The 26,075-nt window shown below is 39.8% G+C and overlaps 1 protein-coding gene across 4 annotated transcripts in view; it reads right to left on the bottom strand.

The window, feature by feature from the left end:
* The window catches only part of RAPGEF5 (Rap guanine nucleotide exchange factor 5), a 126,915-nt gene that overhangs the window by 83,920 nt on the left and 16,920 nt on the right, over nucleotides 1-26,075 (bottom strand). For all 4 annotated transcript variants that reach the window (XM_035128733.2, XM_035128734.2, XM_060280727.1 and 1 more), the window contains exons 2-8: nucleotides 25,303-25,353; nucleotides 24,877-24,983; nucleotides 21,690-21,811; nucleotides 20,092-20,260; nucleotides 17,997-18,063; nucleotides 12,930-12,978; nucleotides 4,803-4,879 (exon numbers count right to left, since the gene is read on the bottom strand). In XM_035128733.2, the coding sequence (XP_034984624.1) occupies nucleotides 4,803-4,879; nucleotides 12,930-12,978; nucleotides 17,997-18,063; nucleotides 20,092-20,260; nucleotides 21,690-21,811; nucleotides 24,877-24,983; nucleotides 25,303-25,353 (642 nt within the window). The remainder of the gene's footprint in view (nucleotides 1-4,802; nucleotides 4,880-12,929; nucleotides 12,979-17,996; nucleotides 18,064-20,091; nucleotides 20,261-21,689; nucleotides 21,812-24,876; nucleotides 24,984-25,302; nucleotides 25,354-26,075) is intronic.

Genomic DNA, 26,075 nt, shown 5'->3' with positions numbered 1-26,075 from the left:
ATAGTGCCAGCAAACCTCAGTAAATCACAAGTCATACACCCTCTTTTCACATTTACAATGATGGGGAAGTGATGGCCCTATCCTCTGTGAACTGGCTCAAAGGTAAGACTAGACCCTATGCACACACGACAATATAAGCACAGGATCGATACCTATGATTGGGGAAACCTGATTATCCATGTAATTGGAAGCTCTCTGCAACTGCATGCACATAAAGCCTTTTCTCACATTCCAACCAATGCATGGAGTCTGCCATTATAGCATTCAATTCCCATGCATTTTGACTTACGCATACATGTGTAGCAAGATACTCATCAAATTAACTGGATGAAAAAATATTCCCACCCTAAGCTTTAATGTATGTTATCCCCATCAATGTGTGGGTGATCGTATGTGGTTCCTACGTGGGTTGAATGGATCAGGCTCCTAAAGGACACAACTTGTATGGAAACACTCCAAAACAGCATAAGAAGTTTCTGTGTTTTTACACAAAAGAAAAATTACAAGCTATTTTTTTGACTTTCGCAACAGTCATTGACCAGAGTGTTGACACAGCTCTTTTGGTTGCGAAGCAAGTCCTGGAAAAGACGTCCCTAGAGGAAAGCCGTAACATTGATAAATGAATAAGCTAGAAGTGGCAAGAAGGTGAAATATTGGATCTCCAGAGAAATAGAGGGCAAATCACTTTCACCATGTTCAACTCAAAGAAGTTCCAAGCAAGATTTACCCTCCGAGATATTCTAGCTTTACACAAGGACCACAGAAACTCCTGCTGGCCGCAAACAAAACTGTAGAAGCAGTTCTCTTTGCTTCCACTAAACCTGTAAAGTTTTGTATGCCCTCAATATAAAGCTGGTGTAGCAAACCTGTTCCTTCCAGATGTTGCAGGACCAAAACATCCATCAACGCCAGCCAATATGGCCAATGGTCAGGGATGATGGGAGCTGACGTCCAGCAATATCTGGAAAGCTATAAGTGCTGTATTTTTTCCGTCTATAAGACACCCCCATGTATAAGATGCCCCCTATTTCTGGGGACTCAGATTTAAGAAAATGGAGGGACATATATCCATGTATAAGACGCCCCATAATTTTTGACATTATTTTTTTTGGGGGGGGGGAGAAACCAGGTCTTATACACGGGAAAATACGGTACTTCATCCCTGATACTGATAATTTAGGTAGTGTGCATATAATCAGTTGGTGAGCCAGTCATTGTCCTGCCAAGTGTTTTGACACTTTGCCACCTAATCAGAAATCTAGGGAAGGAGGAGACTGGAAAGATTCTGTCCCATACTTGAGCAAGATGCTGCTGCTGACCGGATTCTCACTGAATGATAATAGATACACAATCAACCGCCAGCCATTACAATTTATGTACAAGGTACAAATAAAAACACGACTGAACAGATAGAATTGATTTAAAAAAAATTGTACAAATTAAAATCACTATAAATTGTGCAGACTCTTCTACCACCCGATTGTCTCAATCAGCAAGGAGAAAAGTTGCATAAACATCAGCTAAGCATCCTAGATCAGAAACTATTAGAGTAGTTAGCTCTTTGTGCAGTTATCTGTAAAAAAAAGAGTATCAAACAGGCAATGTCTCAAGAGATCTCTTGCTTTGCTGAGACCTACAGTTAGTACGTTTCGTGGTGAAAAGTCACAGAGACATAACCTTAAGTGATTGGCTGTCATCCAACTGCTCTCATGTGAGTTAAGCACAACTAAGGGAAGCAAGCCAGGGAGGTCTAAATACAACTAAAACCAGCAGTTGAATGTCCTGAGCCATAACTGTATGAAAATAAGAAAACCGGCTTCTGATTGCAAAGAGTAATTTAAGTCACATTCAGGTACAGAGAAGACTGGTCTAAGGATTTGGGCAATGGTTGCAAATAGGCATCAATCCAAATTTGACTCCACTAAAATAATTAAGCTCAGGGTTTAGTCTTAAAAACTTCAAGCCTCCAAGTATAAAATTATGGCCCTTTCCCACAGACAAAAATGCACTACGATTTTGATGCTCTGCACAGTAGACACATATTCCAGATGATTCAAAATTTATGACCTAAACTGTGTACACACTAAACACCTTTGAAGCACATTCTTTCCCTGAAAGCATTCTGGGTGTTGTAGTTTACCCATCACAGAGTTACAGTTCCCAGCAGCCCTTAACAAGCTTCAACGCCCAGAAATATTTGAGGGGAAACATGTGCTTAATGTGTTTTAAAGGTATAGATTATACACAGCTCCCAGATTTGAAGACTTTAACTGGTTCAATTAGCTATTTGCCCAAAAACTATTTTGGGTGTTTAGATAACACCAGTATCTTCACTTTACCATAATTCACTTCAAGCAGCACTTTTTGACAGTATTCCGAAAATACCCCCAATCTTCTCAGATGCATTTTTGTCTGAGACAGAACTACAGCATCACCTGCATACAGCAAAACACTACCAGTTTTTTCAGTCAACTTAGGTGCATGACAAAATGCAGGTGATAACTTTGTTTAACACCTTTTGTGAATGTCACAGAATGTGCAATATTTCTATCTATGATAAAATAATACTTGGTCAAAGGTTCTATGTATCTACTTTTAATGATAAAAAAGGAATCTTTAATCCATAATTTTGAGGCTATTTTTTCCCAAAGTACCCTGGAAGGAACTGAATCAAATGCTGCCTTCAGGTCAATGAATGCTGCATAGAAACCATCTCCAGATTTTATTTAGTTTGTTGTATATTTGTCAGTTAAATGATGTAGAACCAAGCAATGATCTAGAGTAGATCTACTCTACCTAAAGGATGCTTGTTCATCTGCTAAAATGGCTTCCTTTTCAAAGCAATCAGTTAATTTATTGTCATAAAGGTGCGTTGCATAAAGTTTGCTGACTACACACAGCAAGCCAAATGTGCAGTAATCTGCTGGATCAACTTCAGATCCTTTTTTAAATCTCTAAGTGATCATTAGCACACCTGGCAAGTTACTACAAGTTAAATGGTCATCTGTACTTACCAAAGGTTTTATCTAGGGCTTGGATGGGGGACTATCAAATGACCGAAGCTGGAAACTATATACAACTGTATTCAATTCAACACTATGTGCAAGGATCATGGAATCAGAGTTGGAAGAGACCCAAGAGTCATCTAGTCCAACCCCCTGCAATACTGGAATTTCAGCTAAAGCATCCATGACAAATAGCCATCCAACCTCTGCTTAAAAATCTCCAAGGAAGGAGAGTTCACCACCACTCATGGGAGTCTGTTCCACAGCCAAACAGCTCTTCTGATCAGAAAGTTTTCCGAATGTTTAGTCGGAATCTTCTTTCTTGTAACTTGAAGCCATTGTCTCGAGTCCTACCCTCCAGAACAGGAGGAAACAAGTATGTTCCCTCTTCCATGTGGCAGCCCTTAAGATATTTGAAGATGGCTATCACATCTGCTCTCAGTCTCTGCTTGGGTAATGGGATTCACTTTCTTGTGCAGCCCCCCCTGCACTCTCAAAATCTGCTTGGGGGTTGGGGAACCCTCTGGAGCAGATTTGAGGGGCACATGAGGGCTGCCAGGGGAGGAGAGGAAGGCGAAGTCCCACTGCACAAGTGAAAGTCCACCCACACAACAATGAATTCCCCCCATAGAATATAGCCCTGCCAATACCCTTTTTTGTCCCATTTCAATACTCCAAACAATTTCTACAAAGTCAAAATGAGACAGTAACTAGTATACCGTTTGAAAATTCCACAAATTTTGTCAAGTAGCTTCCACCCAAATTGAATGACTGAATTCGCTGAAATTAAATTACTGTTGTTTTGTATAATCCACCCATATAATCTTATTAGCATGCTGCTTATTAGAGCAGATGAACACTTAATGAATTCTTTTGTTTTCAAATATTGAGCAACAAAACCTTGAAATGAGCATTCAGATAAACTAATTATTATACCATGCAGAACCAGACTGATGAGGAGATTTACAGACATGAGAAGCAGCTAAATGATGGATCATTTCAGCTGCACTGGAATAAATTATTTAATTATAATGGATTCTGTTTGCTTCTGAATGAAATAAGCCATCCACCTCTATCAATACCTGCAGAGTTTTCTAGTGTATTGGAGCAACTAGACCCAGTGCAGGAAATACTTATGTACGCCATCATCTGTGGGGGAAATAGCAGGTTCTGGACAGCTTTGCATTGGTATAAATGGCACGGTGGAAGGTTGAATGCCACTTCATCAGTGCCTCAAACCTGATTTGGGATAGGCACTGAAGCAGCTACTTTTATTAAAGCTTTAAAAAACATTCATCACAGGTACCCTGTGCCATGCCTAGCGTGGCCTTATAAAAATGACTGAAACAGATTCCACACATGAAATTCTCTAAATGACAAATCTTATTTTAGTATATTCAGTAGGGACAATCAGCTCCATGAAGGAAGGCGTTAAGTAGGGACTGCTCAAACTGTGTGCGCCAGCACGCTTATGCACCTGCCAATTTGCAAATCTATGGCAATGTTGTGTCCAAACGCAGCCATGTCTACAAGAGACTATTTTGTTAAAAAAATCAGGATGATGGCATAACGCATATTTAAGAAATATCAAGAAGGGGCTATACAGTCACATAGATTGCCAAGATATTAGAACTTTAATTGCAGAAAACTGCAAGATCAATACACTTTCAATATCACACTGAACTGCATAGGAGTCATCTTTCTCTTCAGGACAGAGTTCAAGTGTTACCCTAGCAAGTGATATTATTTCAAACAGAAGTCCAGGATCCTGAATGCTTATTAGAAATATTTTTCTACCTGTGCATCATAGACATCCTTCAGATTGTCTTGAGCTGCTTCTTCTTCAGTGCTGTTTTCACCACTTTGACTCATTGCTAAAATGAGAGGAAAGGAAAGACATTTATAATACAGGCTTATTGGGTTCATTCCCCACCCTTCACCAGAAGGTCCCTGAGCAGGAGGTACAGCGATACAAAACACAACATTTAAAAGAATTACAATCACAACTAGAGTGAGTCCTAAAATGTGTGTCTCAAGGCCAAGTTAAAGAGATGTGTCTTCAGCATTTGATGAAAGCTGTAGAATGAAGGTGCACCTCTGTGGGGACTACAGCTCTTTGGGGAGGGAATGCCACAACTTAGGAGCTGCCACAGGGCTCTCTCAGGTCGTCACCACTCTCCTCTCAGGGAGGAGGAACTACCAAGAGGGCCCCCTCTGCTGATCTTGACACCTTAGAGTGGCTGTGGGTAAGGAGGCGGTCTTTCAGATATTTGGGGCTATAGTCATTTAGGGCTTTAAACACTAGCACGAGGACCTTGAATTGGCCCAGAAATGCAGTGGAAACCAGTGGATATAAAAGTTCTAACGGAAGCCACAGCCAGTGATGTGGCCACTGCATTTCAGACCAGTTTGACATCTTCAAGGGCAGCCCCACATAAAGCCCATTGTAATCATCCTATGTGGGAGTTACCAAGGTATAGAGTCATCTCTGTCCAAAAGGGGACATGATTGTCTGATCCCAGGAAGGTCCCAGCAGTTTAAGGGGTGGAGATCCACCCCCTGAAGGAAGCCAGGACAATGATCCACCCCGGGCCTTGCAGCTGGTGGTGTGTGTGTGTTTGCACACTTATCACACCTCTGATGGGCTTACTTAGGCTGTATAATTACGACACTCAGAAGGGCATTGGCTATTCAACCCCCAACCCTGGAATGCCCTTAGACTGGAAAATGTGGCAACTCAGAGGGGTCAGTTTGAATTAGTAAAAATATAGCTCAAGGGGGAAATGAGTTGAGCTCTTATTTTCCAAGCCAGTTCAGGCCTCCACATGGTGGTCATTTTTAAGCCATCAGGGCATCTCCCACATCACATATACTTTGTTCTAGACATGGTCTATAAAAGTTGGCATAATGCCATATACAGGCACATGTTGAACCACAAAGTGCTTTAAAATTTCTATTAACCATATATAAATATGCTTTTAAAATAATTCTGTTGTAGCATTTTTATCCTGTGGGGAAGTAAATGAACTGAAAATGCCTCTTCTGTCTCTCTTGTGTATCAAGCAAATCTCAAGACAAACAGGCCGTCTATAAATCAATTTTTCAAGCTCTACGAAACTCCAAGCAACAGAGCTGGAATAATTATTTTGCCATAATACCGCTAATGTATATGGCACTTAACAGAGTAGCAGAAACAAAGATACAAATCTCTGCTCCGAGGAGCTTACAATTTGTCCCCCTCCCCATTGTGAAGAGGCAAAGGCAGAGGCAAGCCTGACAGAGAAAGGGAACATCATTTAGTGTCAAGCTAAAACTTCATGAAAAGCCAAAACTTCATGACAGACATGGCTTCTAAGAGGAAGTTCCAGGCAGAACAGGAAGCAAGAGTGGAGATACATCAGAGCTAAAGATGAGTAAAGGAGCAGGTCACGTTGTCTATCTTGGTACCAAAACAATATAAATTCTTTAAACTGCAGCATGTTATGCTGAAATTTATTAATCGCCTGAAAAGGAAAACGATATGCTGCATTTTTGCTACAGTTAAGAACTCATGAATATCCCCAAGAACTCATGAATACTAAAACAAACATACGGCTGTGAAAATTGTACTCTGCAAAATGTACTGTGCAAATACGATGCTGAATTTCTCTCATAAAGTATCAAAATTGGGCAATAATTTTACACTTTCTGGTACTCAACTTTATTCTTTTTTCTTTAAAAGTGAACTAATATCCCCTACTTTATCACCACCGTAAAAGGTGGGATGAGAAAAATGCTAGAATATGTTGAGTCTTTGAGAGTTCCTTCAAAATCTGACATGACTTACAATCTCTGGGTTGTAGCCAGGCCATGCAATAAAATTTCCTGCTCTGCCAACATAAACTGTGCTACTCCATTCGTCCTCCAGTCAAGAGCAAAGGAAGTTGCTTTTATTGTTTTAAATACAAAAGCAGTGTTTATTAGCGCCACACATCTGTTTGGTGTGGCACGCACAGTGTGACTAGAGTGCAAAGTCTGCAATCAGGTTTTATTACAGCCACTCCCCATTTCTACCTATCCTATAAATCCTGTTCTAGCCATGGAAAAGGTCACCATGAATAAAAGAATGAGATGATGTTAAATGAGCATCAGCTTGCTGAAGTGCAATTTCAAATGCGTCCATCTGCAAATGAGCCGAAGGAGTTCAGGTTGTTGATTTTTTAATGGTCACTTAAAGATCAGGAGGCTATGCCTTGATTTAATTTCCTTGCTCCCTTGTGGGCTACAGGAAGGATTTTCCCTTCAAGATATTCTGTAAAACCAATAATAATGTAAAGGCTTGCTCCAGGAAAGAGACCCAGTATAGTTATACACAAAGGGGATTATTGTTCCTGCTAAGTAAGGCTTATTTAATTTCTTCAGAGCTCTTTTAGAGAGAGAAATAACCTACTTTGACCTTAATGGAAGATTCACTTAAGATGGGTAATAATCATATGTCATTTGATGCAGCCTAAATTAAGACTGGTTCAGCACTTCTATTATAACTCCCTGCTTTCCAGTAGGTTACCACTCAACTGGAGATAATTCTGTTCTAAAATTACAATCTGGCAAACGGAGCCCCCCCCCCACACACACACACAAGAGATGGTTTGCAGGGAACCTTGAGAGATGAACATAAGGGCAAGGGTCTATAATCAGACCTGTGGGTAAAGTTACACAACCCCTAAAGCGAAATCAATTCCAATTAAACGTCTGTAATATGTATCAACTTTTTGAAATCTTCTGTTTCTAGAATTTGGATTTTTAACAAAAGGTGCTTGGGATTAATAGCTGGAATAGAGATACTGGGGGTATCCAGCCAATAAACTGGGGGTGAGGGAGAGAAACAAAACACCACCAGAGATAGCAAGATATGCCTAAATATGTATGTAGTACACATAACACTATGCCTGGCTGTGATACAGAAAAGGGGGTTGTTTCCAAAGGAACAAAAGCTTAAATTTAAATGCAGTTAATATGTAATCCCCTGTGTATTGCTTCCTGAGATCTTCTTGGGTGTCCACTTCCACCCAAAATGGTATTTAAATACGAACAGCAGACATTACAAGAGATGTCAGGCAAATGCACTGAAATTCCTTTTTAAACAAATAGTAGCATAAGAATCATCTGGAGTTATAAGGACCTAACAACATATTTATATTTTAAAGCTATCCACTAAGGCATTATTCAGAGCCTCTGAATATGTATGGGCCGTTATATATTTTATAAAAAATACATGTATACCACACCTTTCTTGTTAGCTTTTGTGTCATACATAGTCCAGAACTTCCTTGATTAAAAAAAAACATTGTTTTTAATCTGAAGTGTTTATTCCTAATTACAATAAGTACGGAGCCATAAAACTCTTGGCATTTGGCTTGTCCATTGCACTGTGTAGGTTTTTTTAAAATTATACTACTTCTGGTTGGCGAGATAAACTTCTCTACACAAACTAATGAATTATGGTGAAGAAATTTTTGCAGCCAAACAGACTGGAAACAATAAAGTCTAGGAAGGTGTGAATTTCCTCCCTTTAACTTTATAGGGTGTTAACAATTAACACTTACCATTGACCATTTTGTGCTGAATGATTCAGCAGACACACAGGCTAGTACCCTTGTTGGTGATGTGAAGACCCCACCCATGTACCACTGATCCACTCAGATATTAGTAATGTTCTTCAATCTGCAGGAAGGCATCAAAGCATTTAAGACTAATTGACCATAATACGGTAGTTCGGAGTGTGTTAATGGGGCTAGTGGAGGTTCCTTCCTTGCCACAGTACTTAAGGGGAACTTTTTCTACAGACCGAATTCCAGGGACCATACACACAAAAACACAGGGAAGCATTTCATTTCCCAGTGCCTATGCACTATCCATTCTTAAGGAAATCAGCCCTGAGTGCTCACTGGAAGGACAGGTCCTGAAGCTGAGGCTCCCAATACTTTGGCCACCTCATGAGAAGAGAAGACTCCCTGAAAAAGACCCTGATGTTGGGAAAGATTGAGGGCACAAGGAGAAGGAGACGACAGAGGATGAGATGGTTGGACAGTGTTCTCAAGCTATGAACATGAGTCTGACCAAACTGCGGGAGGCAGTGGAAGACAGGAGTGCATGGCATGCTCTGGTCCATGGGGTCACGAAGAGTCGGACACGACTGAACGACTAAGCAACAACAATGCACTAGAACTGGCATAGGTAAACTCAGCCATACAGATGTTTTGGGACTACAACTCCCATCATCCCTAGCTAACAGGACCAGGGATGGTCAGGGATGATGGAAATTGTAGTCTCAAAGCATATGGAGGGACGAGTTTGCCTATGCCTGCACTAGAACTACACAGCCAGTCAATTATGTAGATATAAATACAGACCAAGCTAGCAAGGGGAGCCTGCTCCACGAGCTGCAACTGACAAGCATCAAGGCAAGTTAAGCAGACGAAGGTTCCACAGCATGACAAGGAGATAAAGGAACTTAAATAATAATAAAGCTTTCCACAGGTTAGCCTCTGTGACAAAAGAATGCTAGACTAGATGGGCCGCTGATGTGATTCAGCAAGTTCTTCTTATGTTCATATAGCACCAAACAAGGTATAATACTTGCAATGTATCATCAATCCTATATGGAGGATTATAAAACCCCATAAAGCAAAGAGACTAAAAAACTCAGGAAAATATTTGAAATGGCTTAGAATGCAAGAATTCAGCAATGCGTATGTTTTGGGTTGTGATTAAGTTGTGTGGTTCTTCCTTTGTCCCGCCTATGCATATATTTTGAAACGAATGTATACAAAATGCTCTCTATCAGCTAGTTGGCAGAGAACTAAGGTGTCCCATAAAGTGTCACAAAGAGAACTATTCAAACCAGCTGGATACAAATCTTTCCCAAAGTGGGGAAAAAAACGCTAAAAACAGATGGGAGACATCATTGGTTTTGCATGTGCCAAAATGCATAGATAACGAGAGTGGTTAAGGATGAAGGTGGAGACTTAAAAACATTGCTGAACAGATTTCATGACTGAGTATACAACTAAACCCTAAATACCAATGTATATACACCATTGATTCAATAAGGTATACTGGTCTGAATGCAAATTACAGTGGTGCCTCGCTTAACGAATGCCCTGCTTAACTAAATTTCCGCTTAACGAAAGGATTTTTCAAGCGGAGGTTGCCTCGCTAGACGAATTCGTTTTATGAAAAATTCGTCTAGCGAATCGCAGTTTCCCATAGGAATGCATTGAAATTCAATTAATGTGTTCCTATGGGCAAAAAAATTCAAAAAAAAATTCAATGCATTCCTATGGGATTCGCTAGACGAATTTTTCGTTATAAGAAAAGACCCGTGGAATGAATTAAATTCGTCTAGCGAGGCACCACTGTAGTACGGTAATACATACTGTATATAGGAAACACCCATATAAAACAGACTTTTATGTTGCTTTTGCAGCAACAGTTCCTGCCGTGAAAGAGATAATAGGTTTTTTAGTTTGAAAGGCAAATTGTTTTTGATAGTGGGGTCCACTGCAGCGAATGCAAATACGCACACAAAACAAAAGCTCTTGCTACATACGGTATGCAGCTCTTTCTCCTCCCACCAAGCAAGCATATCAATTTTTTACATCCTGGTTGTCATTTCTCTATCTCTCCTATCCATTGGGATCATTGTGGCAAGAACTGCCTGTATCAAATTTAAGTGTCATTGATGCCAGATTTCCCCCTTATCGCTGAAGTGTTCTTTGGTGTCCTCGTGATTATAGTGTGTAATTTAAATCAATCTAACTATACATTACTCCAGCGTAATGCTGTATCTTTTTAAATTGGAAGCATTATGAAATGCAAGGAAAATTCCTATCTCTGGTGTGCAAATGGTCATTAACTTTTTTTTTAACCTGAGGTGTAAAGCTAATATTGAATTTGCAGAGAAGGCTACTCATTATGCTAGTTTAGTTTCCAGATAGAGAATCAGTCCCAAAGGATCTGTTTCTAAGATACCGAATAGGAAACAGGATTCTACCAGCCCATCTCTGCAAATATAAGGGAGTATTTGGTAGTGTTTAGAAATAAGCAGCAGATGATAGCTTATAGCAGGATGTTAAGAAAGGAAGGAAGTCTTATCATTAAAAAAAGCAATCTGCAATTAAAATTAAAAATTTAGAATATGGCCTGTTTGACATTGCATTAGACACAGAGTTAATTAGTGTTCATTTTCTCTACTCTAGCTAAATTGACCACAAGAGAGATAAGCCACAAATTTAAGCACTGGAAACTAGGCATGCTTGTATTAAATAACAAGTATTAAAATGCTATGTACTATGTACACTGACTTATAATCTACAATGAATGCAAATTATTGATTATTATTTCCTGAAATAGGTTTTTCTCCATGTCATCAGTTAGCCTAATTGTTCCACATGTAAATATAATTGATTGTCAGTGATAACATGTCGCATGATAACATGACATGTGAAACCATCATCAATGTTATTTGCCCGTCATTTTCTTAATTGTTTGTACCCAGTGGCCATTACTATATAAAATCACCCCAAAAAAAACCCAAGACAAGTTAAAGCATATCCATATTCAGAGCTGCAAATTATGAACACTTAAAATTATAAAGTTCCCAAAATAATTTACATTTAAAAAATCTCCTTAGCAGTAAATATTTTTCTGACTTTGTAACTTTCTTGCTGCTAGCACGTGTAAAGCTACCATCTAATTTTGAAATCATCTGATTGACCTTCTAAAGAATATTGGAATGAATAGAGGAATCTATTCCTAGGTGAATTGTATAAAGGGCAATAACAAATACAGTGGACAATGTATTCAACCTGGCCTGATCCACAAACACAATAACCGTCACTTGTTATGTTAGTATATTAAAGACTTTATCAGTCAGATATTCTGTGGGCATAGTTTGAAATCAGAACAAAGAGGAATAAAGTTAAGTAAGCAGCCCCTCTGTGGTTGAATTTAAATTTATTCTACCAAATTTGGGATTTGGAATTCTTCATATATTCCAAGATCATTTTGGCATCTTCAGCAAAAATGACATTACAGATCTTTCAGTCAGAAATATCCTAAGATGCCATTACAAGGGAAGCTAACACATATTTGCTATCATGTAGCTTCACAATTCTTGGGTCGCGATCAGAAGGTCGGCGGTTCGAATCCCCGTGAGGGGGTGAGCTCCCGTTGCTCTGTCCCAGCTCCTGCCAACCTAGCAGTTCAAAAGCACGCCAGTGCAAGTTTGCCATGTATCCCATTTGCCTTTGTTGAGTATCAACAAGCAATACATACAAGTAATATTAACGGAAGTTAAAGGAGTGAGGGGGGGGGACAGGAAATATATTAAGGTATATCCCTTTTGTATATTTCTCAAAGTCCACACATTATGTTCATGCCTAAACAGATCTATGATGGGCTCAGCTTTAAAAGGAACAGGTTCATGCAACCTTGGCAAGCCTTGTAATTTAACTCATGTATTCTATTTAGCAAGAAAGATTTTTTTAAAAAATAATAATGAAAAAGTCATATGGTACTATTGCAAAGCAGTACTTATGCACTTATGCACGGGTGGTGACAAAAAAAAACAATCTTCAAAATCTGAATGTATACGTTTCAACTGAAGGCAATGGATATATAAGCATTAATTTACAAAATATAAAAAGGTAAGAGAACAGAACACTTTACTTTTGTAGGAGAAGCTGTTACAAACAACTTAGACTAGTAGATCAATTATTATAATACCGGTAGTTCATCAGGTGAACATTCATTGAAGAGTAGGAAAGAAGGAAAACAGAAGAAAATGTCAAGCGGTTCTTGTCACATTAAATAAGCTTTATACTATATTTGTTTCTTTTAATATGGTCTGAAAATGCAAAATCCGAACTTGGATACACTCACCTGATTTTCTTGCCTTAATAGCAAGAACAGCCGCCAATTCTCTCTGCACCTAACACATCAAAAAGACAAAGTGTTACAGTCGTGCCCATAAGCAGGAAGTTGTTACATACACAGAGCAAACCATCTACTCTAACAATATGGAGCTCTTAGAGTTAGGCTGCAATCCTCTGCACAGTTGTCCCAAAGAAAGCGCCACTGAAAATTGTGGTACTGTACATGCTTCTGAATGAACTCGGATAGGATAGTGCTATTTCCTAAGTGGCAATATGCTCATAAAAAATGTATTTGATTCGGTGCAGCAATTAGCAATGACATTAACACAACTGGCATAAGCAAAGATTGCTACACAAGAGGAAAACAATTTGCAATTGTTTGTGTCATCATCCCCTCTCCCAAGCAGCTTAATGGATCAGCACTGGGTGTTTATAGAACACAATGGGTGGTTTCCAACGAAGTGCTTCTGTTAGCACTTCTGGCTGAACAACAAAACTTATCCTCTTCCTAAAGGTAAAGGGACCCCTGACCATTAGGTCCAGTCGTGACCGACTCTGGGGTTGCGCGCTCATCTCGCATTATTGGCCGAGGGAGCCGGCGTATAGCTTCCAGGTCATGTGGCCAGCATGACAAAGCCGCTTCTGGCAAACCAGAGCAGCACATGGAAACGCCGTTTACCTTCCCGCTGTAGCGGTTCCTATTTATCTACTTGCATTTTGACGTGCTTTCGAACTGCTAGGTTGGCAGGAGCTGGGACCAAGCAACGGGAGCTCACCCCGTCACAGGGATTCGAACCGCCGACCTTCTGATCCGCAAGCCCTAGGCTCAGTGGTTTAACCACAGCGCCACCTGGGTCCCACAGGCTCCCTAAATCTGTTCTGGAGGGGGGGGGGTTCTCTCAAACCACTGAGGTAGATTTGGGAGGGGGGAGGGAAGGAAGGCACACAGGGCACACATGAAGAGATGGAGAAGTTCTGTTGCACAATCAAAAATCCTTGTGCTAGAGGAAGCACTTCATTGGATACCACCCAATATTTATGTCATGAGATCTTTCTTTTCTACAATAAAGGTAAAAGGTTCCTTCTACAACACCACAAACAACACTGAATGCAGTGAAATTATTATTATCAGCAGCATACAGCCAGTGAATCTATTCACATGCATTGTGCCTTGTTATGATGCAAAGATTAATAGCCAAGCAGTCTTCTTTCCTGGCAAACACCTATTGCTGTGACCATTGTGGCCAATGTAGGAAATACTGGGAAAGCATGAGATTGGATCCCCTATTTCAAAAAAGAAATACTAATTTCGGGAGCCACATGAACACGTAGAAATAATTGCCTATCAGGTGAGTAAGGTTTTTGTGCACATACTTAATTTCACCCAAAAAAGTTTTTTTAAAAAAATTACCTAGTATGCATGACTGCCTTTGGAACATGACTGTCACCTTATCCCATATTATGGGGGTGGGATAAGAGTACATTACACCATATGTGGTGGTCCTGTCCACAGACTCAATCCTTTTGGGTTGCTCTTTTTGATGAAATCCAAAAGATAACACATCACCACAACTGACACTCCTTAATCTCTTTTTGAATAACACTAGCAAGATTTCTATTGGCCACTTTTTAATGGCTGTGAGGTTAACAATAGCTGAACTTTGGAAAGACCTCAAGGGAACAACCATTGACTCCTGCAGGGAAGATTATTTTCTTGGTGCAACAATCAGACTATGTCTCTCTTCTTCTACAGTCATTTCATTGGCTGCCCGTTAACTCAAATATTTTATAAGCCTCTTGTCTTTACTTTTAAAGCTCTTCATGGTCAGTCTTAGTGTCTATCTCTCAGCCTTAGTGTCCCAATATATGTCTAGTCACTCTCTTCGTTCTTCTAATTCTGTGCTTCTTATTCATCCAAGCATTTGTCTTCGTCCTTTTTCTCTTGCTACTCCATATGCTTGGAATCATCTCCCAGAGCATTTCTGGGCTGCCTCCTCACTTCATATGTTCAAATCTCTATTTAAAACATTGTTTCCCCCTGAGTTGGTTTGTTTTGGTCTGGCTAACTAGTTTTATTCACTAGGTGTAACAGGCTGCATATTGTGCATATTAGACAACTGATTTTTATTGTACTGTTCCTATTTGTTGTTTCAGATTGTATACCCTTTGGTGCAGAATTTATTGTTTTAATTGTGCACAGAACCACATACATTAATGGTGCTATATAAATAAATGTTAATTATTAATACTGGTACCATAAAGCAAAGGTGAGGAACTCTTGATCCTCCAGATGTTGCTGAACAACAACTCCCATCATGCCCAGCATGTGTGGCCAAAGAATGGGGTGATGGGAGTTTTAGTTCAGCACCATCTGGAGGACTAAAGTTCCCCACAACTGCCAAAAAGTCCAATATTTGGCATAGGTGGAAAAATTAACAAGTAAAACGAGAACAGCACTGAGGCATCCCCAAGAATTCCTTTTTCTTTAACTTTCAATATTGGAATTGAAATTTGCACATTGGCATTAGCTTGAGCTTGCCCCAAGCACCCAGTACTTCCATATATCAGCAAGAGTTCATATTCATATTAATCATTTTTGATATCCCCTTAATAATCCTTTTAATAATTTAAAGTCTACACAGTTGAAACCCAGATGGATCATCATGAGGGAAAAGGTCAGATATCATGGTTACAAGATTAGAGATGACATGGCCATGGAAAAGATGAATACTGTAGTTCAGTCATCGCGGAGATACCATCTGAGACTACTCTCAGATTCATAAGGAATCATTCAATCAATTTACGCAATTAGTATGTTCAGGACCTTTCCTGCATATGCAACCCAAAACTTACTGCACATTAAATGTCAAGAGATTGACACTATGTCGACCAGTAAAACTGAAGCAACTTTCATAAAGGTTGTAATCACCCAAATTTAATTATTACTTTACAGAACCCACAGATCTCTCTTTGAAAAGGAACAGTTAAAAAAAAATATCATTTTCAGGCCAGGAAAGATTTACAATAAAAAAGCACAAATCAAGGCTTTCTGCAGATTTAAATCCTGAAGTGGAGAATGCGCTTGTATATTCAATATCCTGCAAACTTTGGGGGAAATTCAGCTTTTGTTCTAACAGAGTGCAAGACTAATTCTTTCTCATTATGCTTTCCACATATTTTGCCAGCTTTAAAAATTAGTTCATTTTGAGGCTCCTAAATAATATTAGAGATTGGGGGGGTGGATATCTTAGACTAGTAAGGATGATGGGTTAATATTTGCATCCTGATGTTAAGGCACTTGCTCAAATATTTTGCTGCTTTGCCTCTCAAGGGTTGTGCATATGTGTACCAAATCTTCCAAGAAAGCGAAATAACATACAATAGAGTAAAATGTTTGTGTTCCTTCCTGTTCTTGGGTTTTTCTATGCTTTTACGATATTTTATTTACTAAATTTGTCAGTCGCTTTATCTTGCCCAGGGAAACCCAAAACAACTTGCAACCATACAAATAGATACATTTCAAAGGGGATTTCAAAGGTGGAATTGACATGGGGGGGAGGATTTCTGAAAGACGGTGCTTTGTCCTGGATCTTAGGCAAGTCAATCAAAAAATTGCTTCAACTCAGGCAGGGAGACTGCTGGGCAGCGAGGCAGGTGGTAAACCAGCAGACTCCCTAATTTATCCCGGTTCCCCTACCCCAGAAACACACACACTAGATCCCCCCTCAACTGGACAGAGAAGTGGAGAGAGAGATGACATTTCTATAGACTACAGCAACCCATCTCCTTGACATTCAAGTTTCTGTACCATTTTCAAATGCAGCCCACATATCAAATATTCATTCTTTATGTTTCACATGTATTACACATTATTACATACTATGTCACATTAGGAGGGATTTCTCATCAGGTGGAAAGACAAAGCAGTAAATGTAATTTATAATAATTAATATATTATGTTTCTGACACAAAAGCAAATGCTTTGCTGTTGTTTCCTGCAACCTGACCAACTTGGCACCATTCCACACAGCTATTATCACTCAAGAAGTCCCTCGCCCTTCCATTGTTACAAAACAAGTACAGTATGTGTTTCCTTTTACCAACAGGTTCTAGCCAGACTCGAGAAAAAGAAGCTTGTACTATTAATTCTGAGAAAATATACCTTCTAAAAGCTCAGTTACAGATACTGAACCCTTGTGGGAATCGAGCAGGGGGAGATACAAGAAAACATACTGTACCTCATTGGTTCTAAAAAGCATCCTGCCAAGTGACAGGAAAAGCAGGATCACACACACAGGCACAATTAGTTCTTCACTAGCTTTGGCTTCAGTTCATGTGGCTAAAATTCACATTAGTATTTTATGTGTCGATTATTGTTACACTCTGAATTGGCAAATAATCCTTCTGCATGCATTTCAACACTGATAAAGGCAGGCCTTTGTTCACTTTGTGGAAATGTTGTATGGGGTTTAGACTCCCAGCAATTCCAATAAAACTATTTACTCAATAGTTCAACTATTTTGTCTTGCGGTAAATACAGTATAGGCAAAACCCACCCACCCCATTTACGCAGGGGTTATACCGGTATTGTGGGTCATTGCGCGCATTGGCAGAGCGTGCATAAGCCTGCTTGTCCCTGTTCCATCCTCTTCTGGTGCTGAACCTGGCACGCGCATGCGTGGTCGCACATGAATCGAACATGTTGTACAAAATGGGAGTTGCCTGTAATGGCACTTGCACACCCATTGTCAGAATCAGCTAGGAGATCCTCAACTGGGAGCCTTGTTGTCAATTTGTTAGTGCCTCTTGTGTGGAATAATCAACAAAAAAGGGCCCCAAATCCCAGAATGTCTACATTCCCCTCCTTCCCACACCTACACATTGGGGTTATAAGGTGTTATATTTTAAAACTGCCTTTGTTTTACTGCTCTACTGACCTATATTTTAATACTGATGTTTTTTTTAAGCAACTGTTTTAATTTTTAGCCACCCTGAGAATCTTTCTTGAGACCACAGTTGGTCACAAACATATCACTTTTCAATACAGTAAAGAAAAGCTTGTTGAAAGACTCACCGCAGAAGTGAGACGAGCAAGAATTTCAGCATTGGTCTCAGTTGTATCTTCTATATTTCTATTGCTCCTGTTAAAATAAAAAGAATTTATTTATTTATTTATTTATTTATTTATCTTAAAGGAAAGGTTTGTAAAGGACTGCTCTGATTTGCCTGGTACCGTCCAGATAATGCGAACCACAACATCCATCATCCCTGGCCATTAGGAATGTTGGCTGAGGTTGAAAGGAGCCTTTAACATATTGGGACCACCACCTTGGAAAAGGTGAATTAGACCTTAAGTTAAAGGATGTGCTTAAAAACAAACAGGGAAGTGAGGTGTGTGAACTAAAATATTCTGACCAAGACGTGTCATGCTATAACTGAAGTCTCCCATCAATTTGTCTTCCTCTAAGTGCTTTTATTTTATTCAAACTTGCCCAAATTAAGAAGAAATGTCACTGTAGAAGCCAATACAGGGTACAATAATCTAGTACAATAATTTACAGTGACATATACAGAGGCTGAACTGCAGCCCTGCTTCAGGAATGGCACCCAAAGGAATTAAACTCTTACATTTGAAGGTCAATGAAAGGGTGGCAAGGCACCACCCTGTTATCTGTAATCAAGTGAGGGGCGGAAGGAGGCCTGAGCTGAAGCAGGACTTGTCTTCATCATGGCAGCTTCTAATGAACTACAGAGAGAACCTAACTGGAGCAACTGGGACCCAGCCTGACCCCAGCTTGCCCTTGGCACCCTCCCTTTCCATTGTGCATTTGGCTAGTTGATTCAAATCAGTTCGTGAAATTCACATCCTTTCTTTGATGCCTCTTGACTTCCAGGTCTACACTGGAGAAGGCCTCTGGCTTACTGGTAGGGACCCATCAGCCCTATGCCTCCTTTATGCCTGAAGGAGCGTCTCCACCTCCATCATTCTGCCCGGACACTGAGGTCCAGCACCGAGGGCCTTCTGGCAGTTCCCTCGTTGCGAGAAGCCAAGTTGCAGGGAACTAGGCAGAGGGCCTTCTCGGTGGTGGCGCCTGCCCTGTGGAACGCCCTCCCAACAGATGTCAAAGAGGAAAACAACTACCAGACTTTTAGAAGACATCTGAGGCTTTCAGGGAGGCTTTTAATGTTTAATAGATTATTGTGTTTTATTTTTCTGTTGGAAGCCGCCCAGAGTGGCTGGGGAAACCCAGCCAGATGGGCGGGGTATAAATTATTATTATTATTATTATTATTATTATTATTATTATTATTCAGAGACAGCACCCTTGCCTGTCCACTTCCTTTCTACCTGACCTTAGAGCAGGCATCCCTAAACTTCGGCCCTCCAGATGTTTTGGACTACAATTCCCCATCTTCCCCAACCATTGGTCCTGTTAGCTTGGGATCATGGGAGTTGTAGGCCAAAACATCTGGAGGGTCGCAGTTTGGGGATGCCTGCCTTAGAGTGACCCTCTATGACAGTGGTTCCCAAACTCCCCCTCCCCCCCAGATTGCTTGGAAATTGCTGAAGGTCTTGGTGGACCACTAAATTATTTGGCTGCCTGCTGTAGCAATTGCAATGCTATAGTATCTTTAATTGTATTTTTATTGCTTCTTTAATTTCTTAATAGATAGAATTCAAATTGTAATACAATAAATATACAATATGAGAAATAAAAAGCAAAAAAATACAATTAAAAACAGATATGAATATTTAATGTGGACTTCTTCTTCGTGGACCACCTGAATGAAGCTTGTGAACCACTGAGCTCCCATGTACCACAGTTTGGGAACCGCCGAGATACAAGTTACTGTAGTACTGTAACTCAAGCTTACTTAAAATCATTCAATAAAATATGGCTAGCCTGCTGCAAGCCTTCTTTCCCATAAGAGTGCTTCCTATAAATAATACAGGGCCAGCCATAGGCTGATTTAGATAACACAAACCAAGTAGCCACACAATTTATACAATGTAAGTAGGAAGATTATGGTAGGAGTTTTCACAGGCAACAGCCTCTGTGATAATATGCATAAAGTAGAAGGGAAGACTGGTAGATTATTTATCAGATACTGTATAACCCAGTCATCTGCAGAACTTTCAGTAAGAATTGTATGGAGAATATACTTACAGATTACAGGTATTAATCCTTGGAGGAACAACAGGCACTAGCTGCAATAAGAGTTTCACACCATTTTTCCATCCATCATCTCTTTCATATTCACAGAAAAGATATGTACACTCATCAGCTGAGAACTGGTAGAAAACGTACTTGTCTTGAAAATAAATCTGTTTATCCACTGTGTAAAAAGAGGGGGGGGGAGATTCTATTAATCTTAGAAAGTGTTTTCTATCAGCTTGCCACAAAACCAAAAACTTGAAGTAACTGCTAAGCAAGTATTGGAAATTAATCCAGTAATTTAGCTTCAGTTGACAACGAAGGGCTAGTTCACATGTACAGACCAACCATATAAGATACGTTTTGAATACAGATCATGTAGGAAAACACACTGTGAACTGGGCTATACACTATATAGCTATATACAGATACAGCCTGCAGAAAACATTTTAAGCAACATAAAAACCCAACATGAAGTCATGTGAAGCAGCTTCTCCTGCAATATCAAGCATGCTAACAAAAGCAATTACCCAAAACAGGGGTTGCTTTAGCATGGCTGGAAGTGTGTGAGGAGGTGCTTTACACAGACAGCTTGAGGTTGGAATAATCTTCACGAATTGCTTTTTTAAGCAGCTACCATGCTGCAGAGGCCATGTACAAATCAAGTTATAGTCAGTGGCAATGACACAGAATTCCTTCAAAGACAAGGGTAAATAAAAACTGGTGCAGAAGTGACATGAAGCTTGAAAGAATGGAGCAGACACAATCCCAGCCATGGAAGAGAAAAAATTACATTACACAGGGAATTTTGAAATTCCCAAAGACATGAGGCATGGCTTAATGGAGTCCTGACGTGTAAAGAACCACAACAAGTCTAGATGACCGGTGACTAGGTGGTTCAACAATAAATGGAGAAGCCGAGCCATCTCTTGTTAAGGAGGCAGAAGACTGGGCAGTGGCCTGAACGTGGATAAATGACTGTTTGCCTGAATAAAGTGACAGAAGAAAAGCTGTGAAGGTAAAGAGTGTTCCTTATTCAAAGCCATCCTTCAACAATTCATTTATTTATAAAATATAGGGTCATTGGTGTGCATACACTTTATGGAGTACAAGATGTAAACTCCTTGTTACGCCGAGCTTGCTATCTAAAATGTAATACAGGGGAAACAGGGACAGAATTTGCAATTCTTCAGTCAAAGGTTCCTTTCAATATACTAAAAAGGCTCCACCATAATCATATGGTGAACTACTGTATTGTTTACTCAGCTGCACAGTATTTAGCAACAGGATAAGGAACGTATCAAGGTAAAAGGGGGGACAGAGTAGGGGAAAGGGAGAGAGAAAAGAATGTACATTCTGAAAGTTGACAAGCATATCCCTGGGCAAAAATATCTAGTAAATATCTCATCATAATTATTCAGGATATGAAAGATCACATGTGAAATATATACCAAAGCAGCACAGAGGGAGCCCAACAGAACAACAGATATCTGTCTTTTTCTCTCTCCCCTTGTAAACATAATAAATCTAATGCCCACAGAAAGATGAGGACAGGAAGGGAAATTGAATACCTTCGTAAAACAGGTTAGACTTGCTTTCATAAAACTGACCTGGTAACACAATTCTCATATTCAGTAGGAGCTGCCAGATACCAGCTGCTGTAGATCTGCTCTTTATGAAAGGACAGCGCTTTAAAAGCCAGTCTACGAGTTCAGATCCAATGCAACTCCTCCTAAACAAACAAAAAACCATTATGGATTTATGTAGTGATATTTATAAGATAGAGCGATTTGATTTCCCCCCTTTTCTTTATGCTTTTCTTTATGCTTGGCTAGTTTATTACTTCGATGATAATTCCCCGATTGCTTTATTTGTTCGTGTGTTATTGAGCGTATATTTTTGTCCACTTGTTTTTACTCTTACGTTTGCTGTAACCAAATGTATAGGTGTATATGCTCCGAGTTTTTGTTGTTTATTTGATATGGTGTGGAACCTGAACAAACATGCAAAGGGTTTTGAATAATGACACATGAAATAAATTCTTAAGAATAATATACAAACAATGGAAATGCAGAGCAAAATGCTAATCTTTGTGTCACAATTCCATCCATAAAGAAAGAATATAATGAAGTATATTGGCTTTGTAATCCAACACATTTCAGATGTGCTGATCACAAACCAGGACAGTTTTAGCATTACACTGGCATGGTCAAGAACAAAAAAGTTGTCCAATTTATTTGTTTCACTTATTTATAATATTTATACAACCATCCTTCATAGATTCCAAGGCCATTTACACAGTTAAAAATACAAATCCAAATAAAAACATTGATAGGCAGCAGATAAAAGATGAAAAACAAACAAATTTAAAAAATCAAAAAGGCCTGACAGAGTAGAAATGTTTTAGCCTGACACCTGAATGCATCAATGATAGAACCAGGCAGGGCTACTTAGGGATTATATTCCACAGTTGGGCCACTGTGGTCAAAAATGCCCACTCCCTAGGTGACATGAGTTTCACCTGAGATGAAAAAGAATTTGGAGTTCAGCCTCAGTAAGACAGGATGATAGATGTCTTACTGAGCTCTCTCATGTACTTGGGCTCCAAGCCATTTCAGACTTAAAAAGACAAGTGCCAGCATTTGCTCCTCAAAAGTGAATAGGCAGCCAGTGAGATTCTTAACGACTGACAAAATATGGTCCGAACAAACTCGTAGCTGCACTTAGCCTTAATTAAAGCTTCCAGATGGTCTTCAAAAGGCAGCCTCGTATATAATAATCTGAAGTAGTTAAAAGAGGTTATCATAAAGCATAGATAACAATGGTCATGCTCCCTGGGCACTTTCAGACGACCTGTTTATTGAACATTAATCCTGATTTGTTTGCAAAGAGGTTAGACAATGTTGGCTATTTAATGAGCATTTGTTCTGATATGTTTGTGGGGAGGTTAAAAGACAGAGTGTCAAAGCAAGTGTTATCCCACACTTTCCTGTGGATTGTCCCATCATTTTCCTTCATACAAAAAGTTCACTTTTGCGGGGAAGACCTCACAATCAAGTATAATTGTGGAACTGGAATTTGTCAGTACAGTGGTACCTCAAAAGTCAAACGGAATCTGTTCTGGAAGTCCATTCGACTTCCAAAACATTTGGAAACCAAGGTGTGGCTTCTGATTGGCTGCAGGAACTGCAGGAACTTCCTGGAAGTCACAGAAGCTGTGGACTTTCGGGTTCCAAAGAACACTCACAAACCAGCACACTCACTTCCGGGTTTGTGGCATTCAGGAGCCAAAACGTTCAACTTGCAAGGCATTCGGGATCCAAGGTTCGACTGTATGTGATTGACTCTCACCAGAAAGCAGCAACTGTCTGGAAGTGCCCAATCTGTCCAGGATGGGTCATACCTTAGTTGCCATCCACAGCTGATGAAATGGCACTCTGTGCTGCACAGGCCATTTATGAAGGAAGGGGCAACTTTTCCAGCACATCCCATTAAATCTGATGCTGGTGTTCCAAGTACCATAAGAATGGGGGACCTCATGCCTTCTAGATAATTTTAGACTACAACTTCCATCATTCCTGGCAACTGACCATCATGTTCGGGGCTGATGGGAATTGGAGCCCAACAGCATCTGGAGGGCTACAAGTTCCCCAATCCATCGTTCAACAACTTGCATTTCATCCTGCAAACAATTTCTCCTCCTCCAGAAGATTCTTCCTTATTATCTCAAGATGCAAGTAGTCATTACCCTCAGGCTAAACTTCTACTAGCTTCCCTACAGGCTAATCTACACAGATAATCTAACTTCCCTAGAAGTCACTTGAGAATTATTTCATCTTCTCCCAACCTTGAAGTCTGGCTGTACCATTAACGTGGGATATTACATGGGCAACAGAGGGGCAACACATTTTGACATCAGGCACATGTATGAGATCTTTCCACAGTCAATAAACCCAACTCCTACATTTAAAATGTGAGCAAACTTCATTCTTTCAGGAAAGAATTGGCAGACAGCGTCACCATTTTTCAGTTTGGCAGAATAATAAATCTGCATGCATTTTTTAAAGGCAGCAATTTAGAAAAAGAATAGAATTTTTTAAAGATCCTTTCAATTATTTGTTATAAAAACAAGAAAACCAGTTTTTGTATATGTTTGGTTAGCTAATAAATTTGTTCTCAAATAGTCTGGAAGCTACTCTACAAAAAACATACTGTACACCACACCAAATGCTATAAATAAAAGATTTTTTTTAATTGATTGCATTTCTATCAAAAGGTAAGAAACATTGCTCAAGTCAGAAGCACTGCTACACTGCCTCCCTGAGGGCAGATTCTTATGACAGAGTCATGAAAACAATCTCCATCCTTTGTAGATCCCCCCCCCCTGCCTTACCAGAGAAGAAAACTCAAACATGATGCACTTATTATTTGGCAACACATGCATACATTATATTAGAGCAAACAAAGTTTGTTAAACCAAAGCTCTGGTTACTAACAAAATATTTTCAGGAATAGCACAGCACACAAAAGCAACACAACACAAAATGCGAATAAAATTAATAATCAAAACCGTCCGCTGTGTAGCTTTGATCACATCCAAGTTCATTGTCATGGTAATAGGCTCCTGGCATACAAAGAACATTCTAGGATAAGGAGGGACAGTTTGCTTCTTCTTGCCCCAGGAAGATATCTGCCACTGCAGGCAACATATGGTAGCCAGTCCAGTGCTGCAAATGCAAGGAGGTGAGAAATAGTAAGGAGAATACTGTTTTGTTAAAATAAGGCAAACATGGCTACCTGCAAAGTCCCATCAGAGACATTCTGTCTTTCATCAGATCAGAAGCTTGTAGAATGAAGACATTTCTGAGAGCTCTCCCAGCGCATGAGGCACCCTCTCCATAAATCTAAAAGAAAAGACAAATTGGACAAACAATAAATTATGCAAGCATACAAGGTTATAGCATTAGCGCTACATAAAAGTTACAGAACGCATCTGACAAGTACGAGCATGATTTCACCAAGCTTTTCGTATCTGGGTAAGGGATTCCTTATCAGCGATATTAAAATCTATTTACATTAGAAAGCGGTAGCCCACATTAGCTGTTACAAACTCAAAGATGAACAAATGTACCTAGCTTCAAGGCAGCATTAATGAAATATCTCAAAAAAATGAAGGCATGAAAGAGGAGTTAGAGTTGTTAAATGAGGTTTTTAAAAAATTACCTTGCCTGGAGGATTTTCCAGATAGGGATTTGAAATTCTCCTGGTTATAATCTGCAAGAAAAAAAAATGTATTACACTCACCATCACTATCTAACAAACATTCAAAGCATGACAAAGAATCTGTTAGGCTGCTGGTGTATTAGGCTGTACATTTTGAAAGCATTAGGGCAGAAAATTTATAGGAACGTTCAAAATATTGGTGCTGGTACTTTGTCTATGAAGTACTTAATTTCTTTTGCTGTTTTTAACACAACAACCTATCCTGTTCCCTTCCCCCAGATAGCTCTCCTGTCAGCCCTCAGCTTAGCTCACAGAACATAATCTACTTCTTTATTACAACATTTAATAATACACAAATTTCAGACTGAAAGCTCTCCAAAGAATACAAATATTTAAACTATAAAGGTAAAGGGACCCCTGATCGTTAAGTCCAGTCGCGGACGACTCTGGGGTTCCAGCACTCATCTCACTTTACTGGCTGAGGGAGCTGGCGTTTTATCCGCAGACAGCTTCCAGGTCATGTGGAGAACCAGCGAAGCGCACGGAAATGCTGTTTACCTTCCCGCTGGAGCGGTACCTATTTATCTACAGTGATGCCTCGCTATAAGAATGCCCTGCTAGACGAATTTTTCACTAGACGAATGGGTTTTGCGATCGGAGGTTGCCTCACAAGACGACGAGGTTTTCTATGGCCGCCGCTTCATCTTGCGAAGCGTGGCCATAAAATGACAACGCGGCGGCGAGTCAACCTCCAATCACAAAACCTATTCCTC

This window comes from Zootoca vivipara, chromosome 12, assembly GCF_963506605.1.
Source record: "Zootoca vivipara chromosome 12, rZooViv1.1, whole genome shotgun sequence".
Classification (NCBI taxonomy): Eukaryota; Metazoa; Chordata; class Lepidosauria; order Squamata; family Lacertidae; genus Zootoca; species Zootoca vivipara.
This window is presented reverse-complemented; position numbering and strand designations above follow the sequence as displayed.